This window comes from Plectropomus leopardus, chromosome 20, assembly GCF_008729295.1.
Source record: "Plectropomus leopardus isolate mb chromosome 20, YSFRI_Pleo_2.0, whole genome shotgun sequence".
Lineage (NCBI taxonomy): Eukaryota > Metazoa > Chordata > Actinopteri > Perciformes > Serranidae > Plectropomus > Plectropomus leopardus.
In genome coordinates this window covers 7,358,765-7,371,992 of record NC_056482.1, presented here as the reverse complement: position 1 = coordinate 7,371,992, position 13,228 = coordinate 7,358,765, and the positions used below count along the sequence as shown (strand labels likewise).

The following is a 13,228-nucleotide window of genomic DNA, read 5'->3' as shown; positions in this document are numbered from 1 at the left end:
CTTTGATATCAATACCTTTCACATCCTACACCTGGCTGGAGGTTGAAGAAGCCGACTTCACAATAACTGCAATCCCGTCCGGACACATGACCGAGGCAAAGGCAATTTCCTGTCTGAGGGTGGCATTCATTTACATGCCCAAAGGTTCCGGCAGAATTACAGCTGCAGGCTACAGGAAACAAATAAACAATTTTCATTATTGAAATTTTAAAAAATATAAAACTTAAACTTAACTGCTCCAATGTTGCATGGAGGACTTTTATCAATTTGATTCCAGAGTGCTTGAAGGTAAAACTGAAGAAAATGATAGACAGCACCAGGGAGGATTGTGGATCTCTCCTTGACACTGTTCTTTACAAAAGTTGCACCCAGTGTGCAGGTAGACTGCAGTGATATAAGAAAGTCAGATGATGAAGACATCACAGCTATGACTCTGTGGGTCTCTGTCTGCCTTTGTAGCTTTATTTCAATGTTTCCTTCAATTACACCTTTTTTAATTCTCCCAACCCAAAGACCCTCTTTTTCTTCTCTCTCCTTTTTGGTATCTTTCTGCCTCACGGCCATTTGTTCATCCCATTTTAAGCTTTTGCCTTTCATGACTCAAGAGTGCTACACTTGACAGAGCTGAAGTCTAGAATTGATTAGTCGAGTCCATCTGAATGCACCATTTTCTGTGTTCCTGTAAAAGCTAAACTCAAGGCCACAAAGTCCCAAATGGAATTTGTCTATTTGAGTATTTCTTGACTCTACTTATCAAGAGCAGAAACAATCATAACGTCTGAATTTTGAGACTGGGCATACTGGGCAAAATGACCATTTATATATCAATTAATCACTCTACCTTTTTCCTGTGGAAAACTTTTTTCGCACGTGCCTCCATGGTGAACGGAGAATCCAAAACGGTGCACATTTTACATGACTTGAAATAAACGGGGTCTGCGATTAACAACAGTAAAACTATATCAAAACATCAATTTATAAACAGTCTCACAACTTGTGCAGACTAATCCATGTCTCATCTTTCCAGTCTATGTTGGCTTAAACATTATGATTTGAACTCATTGGCAAAGGTTTTTTTGGACCCCAATGACTTTAATTCACTAAGAATGTTTCCCTTTTTTGGGATTTTTTGGTTTTCTTCAAAAATTCATGGTAAGTGGGCGGTGAGTAATTGATTTACAAATGGTCTTTTTTGCAGGTGAAGCATTTCTTTATACTCAGATTTAAAGTGAGCGCAGAGAAACTTTCCTCCTTCAGGAGATGAATGTGAAAACAGCCTTCTAACTTTCCCCATCCATCATCCTGCACAGTGAAGGTCAAACATTCAGGTGAAATAAGCAAATATTTTGAGTGGAGGGGGACTTTAACGTTATCTTACAGAGGAAATAAAAATCTCTCTCTTTCTCCATCTCCTTCAAGAAATACTGAATTAACTGACTTGAATTTTCCTTTGCAATCCCGTCTCAGTTACTCACGTTTGCACTTCGGCCCAGCTGTCTGGTTCAGGGCATCGCCGTAGAAACCCCTCTGGCAGTGTTGGCAGTGCTCGCCCTCTGTGTGTCCCAGGCATTTCAGACATCGGCCGGTAATGTGGTCACATACTCCCACCGCGTTGAAGTCCACGTTGCCATTGCAGTCGCATCTCACACACGGTCGAGCTGTCCCAGACTGTCCCAGGGGGTCACCATAGTAACCATCTTCACACATCTGACAGCGCATCCCTACACAGGGGGAAAGGTGAGGGGAGTGGGCAGGTATTAGATGGATGACTGAGCTATTGGAGGTCATCCCCGTGTCACCTCAGCCACTGTTATAATTAAATTAAAGCACTCTTATCAGATGTGACCGAATAACAGGTGGCACTGCTGGATGACAGTCCCTGCAAATGAGCTGCGTTAAAGGGATAGTTTGGATTTTTTGAAGTACGAGGTACTTATCTACAGTCAGTGTATTACATACTGTAGATGTCAGCAGGCATGCCCTGAGTTTGAAGAAGCAGGCTTGAGTCAAAAACAGAAGCTGAGCAATGTACTGCTGTTGATGAGGGTCAGCAACAAAACACATTTTAACCACCTAAAAAAATGTCCCGACTTAAAAGTATCAGTTTAAGTGTAATTGTTAAAACCTATTTAGTATTTGTCTTTAGTTTTATTTATGCATTGTCACCCCACTCTGGCCTGGCTTTTTGATTGATGCCAGCAGGATGCTGAAACCCCTATAAAAGGAAGTGAGGCCTTCAGCCGGGGGGGTATTTATAATTGGAAGCCTGCAGCGAGGATGGCTGCAAACAGTGTTGTGAAAATGATTAATTTGAACACACTTACACTGATTCCTACACACATCTACTGAAATCAATGCTGAACTTTAGTTTAAGGTATAAATGCAGTTGTTCTTAGCCTATTTTTGTTGTTAGGATAGAATAGAATATCTTTGTTTTACAGATAAATAAAATGAAATTCATTTGCACTGCCTTAGCAGGGCTCAAATAGAATAAAAGTGTATAAGATAAGATAATCTAACATAAAAAATATGATAAATAGTGTTAAGACATAACAGCATGCATGCCCATACACAAGCATCAGTCACACATACATACACAGTATATACAGATACATTGATTTGCACACAGAGTATTGCACAGGAGTTAAAGTGCCTCTTTAATAAATAATAAATCTTCTGTGTTAAAAATGCTAGAATTTATTTGTTGGAAATGGAACATGCCTCTAAACTCCTCCATTTTGGCTCTGGCTGGTGACTTAAAAAAAGGAAGGACAAGATGCTGTAACATGTATGGTACATTGAGAGTACTTTCACTGCTTTACCTTACTTTCAGACAACCTGTTCCAACAGGGAAGCTGTTAATTGCTTCAGTTCCCCATTTTAACTCTTGCCAAAGCTATCAGACTGTGTTGAGAAAAACATTAATTTCAGCTGACTGACCACAGGAGCTGCTGGTCTACTGCTGTTTCGATCAGTTATGTAGTTAGTTAGTGTGAATGTGTGACTTTAGTGAACTAACCCAAAAAAGCAACACAAAAAAGAACATAACTGAAGTAGCAGTAGACCAACAAGTCCTGTGGTTAATAACAATATTAAATCAGTGTAATTTTTCTCAACTGAGTCTGGCTTTGAAGAAAGCGGCTTCGTTTCCCATTGGAAATCAGTGTTTGACATTAAGGTAAAAGAGGAGAAAATGTTCTAAATATAGCGCACACTTCGACTGTTACAGATTTGTTTTTTAGATTGGACTTGTTTTTAAAAGATAGTTTGTTGCTCACTCTGTCCACAGAAATAGATGGCTTAGCTTCAACGTCAGACTCCAAATTCTAATTCTCAAAACTGAGGGTGTGTGGACTGACATCTACTGTTTGTGATACACTTGCTATGAATAGGTACCCTGTACAATCTATAAAAAAAAAAAATCTAAACCCTTTAAGGACGGTGTCTTTTCATTATCAAGCTGTCTGGTGGAAATATTCTCATCATTTAGAAAAAAAAACCCATTAGTTACAGACACAATGTGAAATATTTTTTTTCTGTTGCCTGAAAAAAAATATTTCACATTGTTGGTGGTTCATCTCACCTGTCTGTCCTTTAGGGCAGTTGGTACAGACCACCTGTCCTGTCTGCGCAATTTCCGCACAGCTGCTACGGTCAGGGCAAGGGCACGGCTGACAATCACCAGGCGTGCCACTCAAAGCGTTACCATAGTAACCATCCAGGCAGTGCTCACAGGTCATCCCGGTGGTGAAGTCGGAGCACTCGCACACACCTGTAACAGAGAGAGGAGTATAACACTTAGGCACACCTGCTTATATGCGTCATTGTTTTTCACACTTCGACACAAATAGATCACTGAGGGTGATGTGTGCTCTGTTGCCAGCAGAGTGTGCTGTGTCTCTGACCAGGACTGCAGCCAGTCCATGCAAACACTCCACAGCACAACCCTGTACAAAAAAACACACACTCCCCACAGCCCACCATGGAGAGCGGAAGACAACTAAATTCACCCTGACTATAATTGCTTTGGGAAATATAAGAACCAAATGCAGTCTGAAAGACCTTCAAGAAGCACAGCAATTCCCTCACCAAGTGGGAGAGATTACCAATTCTATGATGTCCTTAAAAACAAACTGTTGTTTCGAAAAGCCGCACAAAAACAACTCAGCCTTAGAGCACTTTAAAGGATTTGTTCATGTGCAACATGTGTCGATATATACACCAAATGCCCTGATTAATCAGTCCATTGAGCAGATTTTCCTCCTCATTATGCCACGTTTTAAATCAAGTATAGTGCACGCAGAGCTGAGTGATGGAACACGATAATCAGAGGAAATATGGAGAAAACGACATAAAATCTGGACAGGCTGTATGATTGTAAAATAGCAACCACGTCTGGTGCTGGAGCTCTGTGACCTGCAGTGACTCCAACGCCACGTGTTGAGACGACATTGACCCTCACAATCTCCTCTGTCTTGCTGAATTTGTGCAACAGTAACTTCTGAAATGAAACTGTGAAAATGTGACATAATACAATGTGGCATTCTAATTTAATAACTGACTGACTAAAGCTCACAGAGGACCGCAGAGTAATAAGTGTTAACATTCTTGGAAAAACACAAATAAAAACTGCTTGCAGAGTTTCATTTATCACACCATCACAATGTGCTAATTAGATTTAAAAAACAGTTTAAAATGTAACAAAAATAATTTTCAGGGTTTTTTTTTTTTGCTGCAAGAAGATATTTAGCATTTCTGCTGCACAGCATGATGTTTTAGTATTCACTGCCTGTCTGTGTGTCAGTACAATAATTTGAATCATTTTTAAAAATTTCAAAGTTGCTGAAACGACTCCAGCATATGGGCTTGATAACAATAATTGCTGATTTTCTAGAGAACGCCAATAAGATCTCGATGCATGGCAAATAATCCGGCGGCGTGCGATTTTTACAGAACCCTCATTAAAATTTCCCATCACTCCCTCATAGCCTACGGTGTGATTCAGCGAGGAGCTGTGTGCATTTTGAAAATCAGCTCACACCACTGAATATTGGAGTAAAGAAAATTCTTGCCGCTAGTTATGGGAGGGGTCACTGCAACCGACGACGTCTGCAGTCGCTAAATAAAGCCCTGTTAACTCCAGACCTGTAAGTCAAGTATATGAGATAGAATAACGGCTGTAAAGCTAAATTGATCACATAGCCATTAGGGGGAACAATTATCCTGTTGCCCGATGAAGTGTAGACTTCTGGGTAAAAATCATTAGTTCCTCAGCGAGGTGAGGTGAATAATGCATGACTTCCAAGCATGTAATGCCAGTCATTTAAACAGAGTATTTAGTAATAATGATTGTTCCCAGCATAAAGAAGTGAATCTTTCTTGAATTTCACAAGGCATTACAATGACACTGATGCTGTGCGGTGTCAATCCCCAATGAGCCGTAGTAAATTTAATGGCAGCAGAAATGTGCTGACTTTACTGAGTGTGAAGATGACTGAGCGTGATATGAGGCGATGGAGCCACTGAGGGCCCTCCTCGACACTATTATCATTCCATCGGCTCCTCGGAAAAGCTAACGGCATGCATCACAAACTGGACGGACGGCGGCTTCGCTCTTCGCGCGATATTCCTCATCGCCATGCTAATCATCATTACTCCGCAGAATCATTTTATCAATGAATCAGTGACTGTTCATTCAGCCTTAATGAATTGGGATTTCTGTGCTTTCTCCCCCCAACCACCCGCCACCCACCACCCGTGGAGCCGCACACTTTGAATCCTTTGACAAATCCACACAATCCCGCTATTCTGCTCGCGCCCTCTTGTACTCCTCCTCCCCTTTCAGCTACACTTCAGCGCTCCGCTCTCCGCCTGAACTCTGCCTGTCTGCTCAAAGCCATATTTCTGTACGGGAAACAAGCAGTCTGGAGTTGTTTTTTTTTTGAAGAGGAGCCCTCCATCATACACACATTACACTCCAAAGAGCTCCTTTCTGCAATTCTACCTGTATCTCATCCTTTCACTCTACTCCTCATTGTACTCTCCATTGAACACACATTCAGGACTAATGCACTTCATTAAGGGAGCCACTTGTGGAGGATAGGAATACATTGGAATACACTTTATTATAGTCGCAGGGCCGCGGACAGGCACTACAGAATGAATGGCAGCTTTGCCATCAACCCCCCTCTTTTTTTCCCACATTTCCCTCATTGAGTGTGTTTATACTTGTGCGTCATCCCTCTCAAACAAAGTGCGACGAGTAGCTCTCCCAAAGATAGCCGTTATCATTGTTTGCAGTAGCTTGTAATAGCTTTAACACCAGATGGAGATAGAAATGCGGGGGGAGAAAGAATCCTAAGAGGAATGGGTTTTAAATAAGTATGTTTTTGTTTAGGCGAAGATAAGAGCACGCCCCTCGCATGTTATTACATTCTTGCCCCCAGAATCTCATTTATTTACTGACCAAATTGAGTTTCTGAAGATCATTGCATGTCATTCCGCACCATCTTGGGAGGTCTCCCTAAAGGAGAGGGGGGCAATGTGTGGGGTCTCGGATGATGTGTGAGCGCAGAAATACGAGTAAGTGAGTTCAAAGCGACATGTGGCTGAGTTATATGGCTGTTTGGGCTACTGTTTTTTTTTTTGCTTTTGCTCAAAGCGACAAATGCCTTTCAAGTGATTATGAAAAGAAGCTAAACTAGAACATAAGACTGCTTTTTACTTTTCTGTTTTACATAACGGATGTGATGTCAAAAAGCTTTTCAAGACCTCCACATTTTCCAGGAGGCTTGTCTACTTAGCCCACTGGAACATTAAAAAGCTTCGGGCTAAGGAAATGTATTTACTAATGCATGTGTGAACTCCCTGTTAATGAAGGGGAGAAGGAAACAAAACAGAAAGAGAGAGACAGACAGAGAGAAAATCCTCTCTGCGGCTCCGAGGCCTCGGGGGTAGAAGTTGGGGGTAAATCTGCTGTTGATGGGGATGTTGCTCTCTAATTTAACACAGATATGCTGCCAGCGCCTGCTGCTGCAGATGTGGCTCGTCAGAGGGGTTGGAATGGGTGGACTGCTGCAGAGGAGAGAGGGAGGGTGTCCAAGGAAAAGGAGGAGGAGGGGTTGTATATATTCTGTCCAGCCCACCATACATAATGCGCACAGTATGGATGACCAGGGACATATGTTTTGTCATACTGTGACTGTGGAAAATAAATGCATCAATTCCTGTTTTGTGTATAGAGGCTGTCAGCCAAATTGTTATGTCCAAGGCCCCAGGGTATCTGGGATGGGGATTCTAACAGCGGTGGTTGTAGCTCATGCTGTCTCGCTCTGGGTCACCTAGTTGTTAGAGAGGAGCTGATAAATGATTTAGTGTGTATTTCACTCTGATCAAATGTCAATTTACACATGAAACTGATGCAGTGAGATGCTAAATAATTCTCTGAGATTGACTGTGTTTGAATATCTTGCAACTGTATTCAGTTGATTTAATAACAAAGAGAGATTTATTGAATTACATTTATATTTCTACTCTTTTTTTTTTAGCCAGACTAGCAGATGGTAATGCTGGCCTGTCTTGTAGTCTACCACTTTTGTCCAGAATGAAATATCTCAACAACTATTGGATGGATTGTCATGAAATTCGGTACAAAAATTCTCCCCACCAGTGACAGTATATAATGATAGATGGCATGACAAACACATTCTCACTCCCAACTAGTCAAATACCAAAGGTTGGTCGGTGGCCTGTCATGTCAAAATTTGATGCACTTGGAAACTCTTCCATATTAGTTTTGGACGTTCAGGGGTGGTGTGTCAAGTTAGGCTTGTAATATGCATAATCTCATTTGAAAAACTTCTGTTTTCACAGGAAATATACAGTTTCTGCTTGTTAAATGCATGCAGTCTTAAAAAAAAACCAAAAAACAAAAAGAACTCAGAACATAGGCAAGAAAAAAAACCCTTGGGTTTTAGTTTTACTTCCTTGGGTTTAGATAACAAAAGCATGTGATTAGTTTGAGATTAAAATAAGTACATTTGTTATTCACATAACATCATGTCAAGTAACATGTCACTAGCATATGCTACACATATTACAGTATGTCTTATCAAAATAACTTGATTGACTTCTAGTTTCACACAGGACACAAACAGCAGGCTGTCAGGTGAAAGTTCTGAATTTGTTTGACCCAGCCACCTCCCCACCAGCCTATCCTATGCAGACTTCCTTGCTCTTTATATTACAGTTGTTGCCTAGAGTGTCGAAAAGTACAGCTGGCAGGTGCATCTAAAACTGCCACTGAAGGGTGCCTCTGTGTGTTGGTTTCTGACACGAAGGGCCACTGACTAAGTGTTGATTTAGCACAAGTCAGGATTGAGATCAGGCACTACAGCTACCCAACAGGGGAGACAAAACATCCTGAATGCCCCCCTGGTGGCTGGTTGCAGTATAGGTAATAAACACCGCCCCCTACATGTTAATGGATAGGACACGGGTCAAAGTATAGATCAAACAGATTTTTTCCAGAGGGTTTTATAATTTTTATCAAGCTGATGTTAGTAAAATTGTTCATTTTTCTGATAAGTTTGGTTTTAATTTATAATTTAATGCTATAAAAAGAAGGTGTGGAGTTGTGATTGACAGCTGTGTGTAAATCTGTGTGATCCCTATCCAAGGCGCTGCTCACAATTGGTCGGGTAGCAGTGTAGGTGGGAACTCGATATTGTGGCTCCACTTCCCAATCACAACTGCTCAGACTATGACTCCAAATGATTTAACAATGTCATGGGAGGAAGTACAGACCATAGATGCATAAGCAGAACTAGATACAGCCTTAGAGGCGGGGCTGCTTTCGTTCCTACGAAAGTTCCACAGCGGTGCATGAGGCTAAAAAAGTTGACCTGGATGATCGGCACTGCTTCCACACACTGTGGCCGAAAGAACAAGAACACTACCTAATGTTGTCAGACCGAATGGATGAAATTCTGAAGGCAAGGGTTGTGATGTTAAAAAAAATGTATCCAGTGACTTAGAGACATCTCTTTCAGCATATACGGCCATCAGATAAATTCACAGGATATCATGTGACAGACATGGAAATTGTAGTTACACGGTTTGGCCACTATTGGCTTTGAAGTCCAGCACACTTGCTGGGACCCTGGTGAAGATGCTTCATCCATCTTTATACACAGTCTATGATATTCACAAAATTAATTCCAGTGTCCTTGGTGTTGTCCATCATCAATCAAAATTTTAATTAATTTAATTTAATTTAGTAGTGATTTAATTTTTTGATTTTAATTCATTAGTTTTTGAAAAAATACCAGTGAATTAATGATATTCCAGTCAGCCTTGGATGTGCAAATGCTAGCATGCTAAGCTGCAAAACATCCTCATGCTTAAGCACAGCCTCACAGAGCCACTTGCATGGCTGTAGACTCTCAGTCCTGTGTGGAGGTGTTCTTTTTATATCTGCTGTTTTTAGGCGGGGGAGATTTCCTCATTTTTATTCATTTTGGTGATGCACCAGGTTGGTCGTGCTAAGTTTCCCCTGTCTAAACTAATTTCATCAAGGGAAAGGTTGAAACCTTTTCGAATCAGCAATCTCTGACAGTGTGACTGCAAACCAAGGCGGGCAGACAGACTGTGCGCATTGTTTATCTTTCTGTTTATTTTGGTGTAAAATAAATGCGCTGGTTGTGAGGAGATAAGTAAAGCGTGCTGAATGGGATCAGCAGGAGAAATTACATGGTTAGATTCATTCTAACTGACTACATCTGTCTTTTTTTTTGTGCTTTCTCACTTCCTCTCCCCTTCACTGTCACTCCTCACATCCCATCACGCTGATATAGGCCAGGCATCTCAGGGCTTAGCCTGCAACAAATGCAGCCCACCAGAGAGATTAGGGGGCAGAATAAGCCAGCGCTCGAGCCGGCTTCACTCTCTATCAGTTTGTCTGCCGCAACTTTCTCCCATAGATTTTCTAACTAATGACCTTAGAGAGCTGAAGATGGCATTTAAGCAGGCATTTGGGAAACACACGCCCTGGCTTACTCTGCCTCATTCTAAAGCAGCCCTTTGTTGGTAAACACAGACTCACACTATCCTCCATTTTAAGCCAGCCTTCTAAGGACCACTGCAACAAGCCTCATGTTTGGTCACATTTGTACCCTAATTGATGCAATGAGACATGCACTCTAGGTGATGGCCTTTATTAGGGACCACTTCAGTGTATTTCGCTGCAGGAGCCCCTGATGGTCCGTTCTCCTTCACAGACCAAGAACAACAACAATAAAAAAAAAGGCTTCTATTTCCAGATCTCCTCCACCAGGCTGCAGTGGGCGTGACATTTAGCTATGCAAAACCACCGTGCATTATTCAAAAATTTGGCCCTGCACAAATGTCATAGTAAGAAACAAGCATACGCTGTTATGAAACAGAACAACATACAGAGAGACCTTATTTATTCTGGGGTTTGTGGAGCAGATGCACATACTGCATCCAGGTACGTGTGGTCAGCAGAATGCAGCAAACTATACCTGGTCTTCTTAATAGCCACAAGATTAAAATTAGATAAAAGGTAAGTGGGGAAGCATGTAGTTTAACTGGAAGTCATTCAGACAGACCACAGCAGCTGTGACGGACCTTGGAGATTCGGTGCCCAAAGCAACCCTCCCAACAAAAACATTAACATTATTTCAATTATCTTTATATTTATTGTATTTATTACTAACAAGAACAATAGATAAAGAGAGACCAATACAAATAATAGTAACAGATAAAGAATAAAAGAATATGGTATGTGCAAATTTGCAAATTTTGTCTTACTGTACTCTGCCTTTTCTGTTACAGAAAGATGACAGATGACAAAAAAAATTAGAATAGAGATACCTCTTGTAGAGATCAGTTAAGACAAGTGAAAACAAAGTCCGCATAATAGATTATGCCACCATAAATATGTAACTAAATTACCACAGAGGTGGTAATATTCTTATTTTGAATGTCAAAAGACTCGGTTGGTGCCCAAGTCAGCTGCCTATGTCGCCTATGGAAAGATCTAGCGCTGCATAGCAGTTTGATCATGGATGTGCAGACATATATAAAGAGCATTTTGGTCCACATTGATCCACTCCAAACTAATGATTTCCTGTGCATCCAATAAGAATATATAAATAAGAACATACAAAAGGTTTTTGTGCATGACATATATTGGCAAAAAAAGAAAGAAAAATGGGAATGCGCTTTTATCCTGATTAATAAATTATTTCTCATTAATAATGTGTCATTGATAAGGACAAGAGGAAATTAATCAGCGATTCCCTCCATTTTCTGTTCATTGAAACAGAAGGAACCAGTGTTGCCTTTGATTGTGTGGTTTCGGAACATGGCCAAATTAGCCTTGTATTGTGTTTTGTATGTTAATTGTATTGTGTAGCAATACACCTATGAATGAGGACTATGGGGGACGGCACTGAGACAGAAGAGATTAAGGATCTAAATGGGAAGACCTTGTTTGATTATATCCTTTTGAGGTATTCACACCAATTTACGAAAATAAAGACAAGGGTTTTACAGTGCGAAGATTTGCTAATTAGCACTGAACACTAAGTACAGCTGGGGGGGATGGGAATGTCAGATGTAATGTATTTAAATTTTGACCTGATGGTGTGTGCCAGGATGTTCCATCCTTCTAATTTCCTTGACTTTTATAAGGAAGTAAGAAACTTATGAGTCTAAACGTAAGAAAAAAAAATCAGAATCAAAATCAAGCACAATTTCACATTTAAAGAAATCAAACTGTATTTTAAATACCTGTGAAATGTGTGGCACTTTGTACCATGCATCATGAACATTGCACATTATCCCACAAAACATGAAAAAACTCACTAATTAAAAGTTATAAAATTAAAAATAATTCTTTTGAAAAAGAAATCTTTAGGAAACATGCTTTTTTACTATGATGACATCTTAATTGGCAGAATGAGATTGTGTAAAATTTCAAAAATAAGTTGAACTGATTAATAGTTTTGGTTCCAATTAGCAAGACAATGTTTAATTGACTATCCAGTGGTTGTTCAACTTTTTACACCAAGTACCACCTCATAAAATAGTAGGCTCTCAAAGTACCACCACTATGACCAATGATAAAATACAACAGCATGGGCCTACCCTATTTAGCTACACACATTTCAAATTTGAAACAAAAATACGACAGGAAAGACAAAACTGAATTACATTTCAGGGATTTCATAGTGTCAGTATTTTTGTTTGAAATGTTTTAATGCTTTGATAGCACAACATATATTTAGATTAATTTATCAATTTTTTAAAACATACTATGGAGATTCCTTTGTGAGCTTGTGTATCACTAGTGGTACATGCACCACAGTTTGGGACCCTGTGGATTAGTCGACTAATTGCGCACATCCATTGTGTGTGCCAGATCAAAAGTGCTAGAATCAATCAAGTTTTGTGGACATGCACTGCACAACTTCTGTGGCATTCCATCTAACATTTGTGAAGATGTTTACTTCATAGGCACAAATGTCAACCTCATGGTGGGGCTGAGGAAAGGTGAAAGGATCATTTAAGTCAATAGGATTCATCCTCTGGGGACACTGAGTGTCTGTACATATTTCCATGGCAATCCATCTAGTGGTTCCTAGGGTATTTCAGTTTGGAATAAAGTGGTGGACCAATCGATGGACATAATGACACCGTATTCCCTAAAGCCCCACTGCTAGCATGGCTAAAAAGGAATGGTTAAAATCAAAGCAGCAGACACCAGAGATATTGTGACTCCCAGCTCCAAAAACACTGCTTACCACAATGCAACTAGAAGGCATCTTTTCATCAGACCCAGTAAATGTGTCAGACTTAAGAAAGCTGCCTCTAGAAACACACAAGCCATTATACAGCTACTTTGACAGATTAACAGTACTCCTCATGACTGGTAATTTGACTTTGCAGCCTCGCAGTTTTTCCATTTTAAGTATTAAATTAGTCATTTTTCTTCAGACACAGAAAACGTCTTCAGAGTGGTTCACAAAGGAGCACTAACACAGGTCTATTACAATGCAGGACTGACAGAGGAGCTCTAATCCAGCACCCTAGGACTCAAAACCAAGCAAAAACTGCAGTGTCGAGAGCATCGTGTGTTTCATTTGTTTGAGTGATTAATGAGTGCTCCCCTACAGTGTGGGCTGCACAGAAAATTGAGTGTCTC

At 40.4% G+C, this 13,228-nt stretch overlaps 1 protein-coding gene across 1 annotated transcript in view; it reads right to left on the bottom strand.

The window, feature by feature from the left end:
* The window catches only part of lamc3 (laminin, gamma 3), a 139,608-nt gene that overhangs the window by 24,209 nt on the left and 102,171 nt on the right, over positions 1-13,228 (bottom strand). Inside the window, exons 13-15 of the mRNA XM_042509210.1 lie at positions 3,584-3,772; positions 1,476-1,721; positions 16-169 (exon numbers count right to left, since the gene is read on the bottom strand). Of these exons, the coding sequence (XP_042365144.1) occupies positions 16-169; positions 1,476-1,721; positions 3,584-3,772 (589 nt within the window). The remainder of the gene's footprint in view (positions 1-15; positions 170-1,475; positions 1,722-3,583; positions 3,773-13,228) is intronic.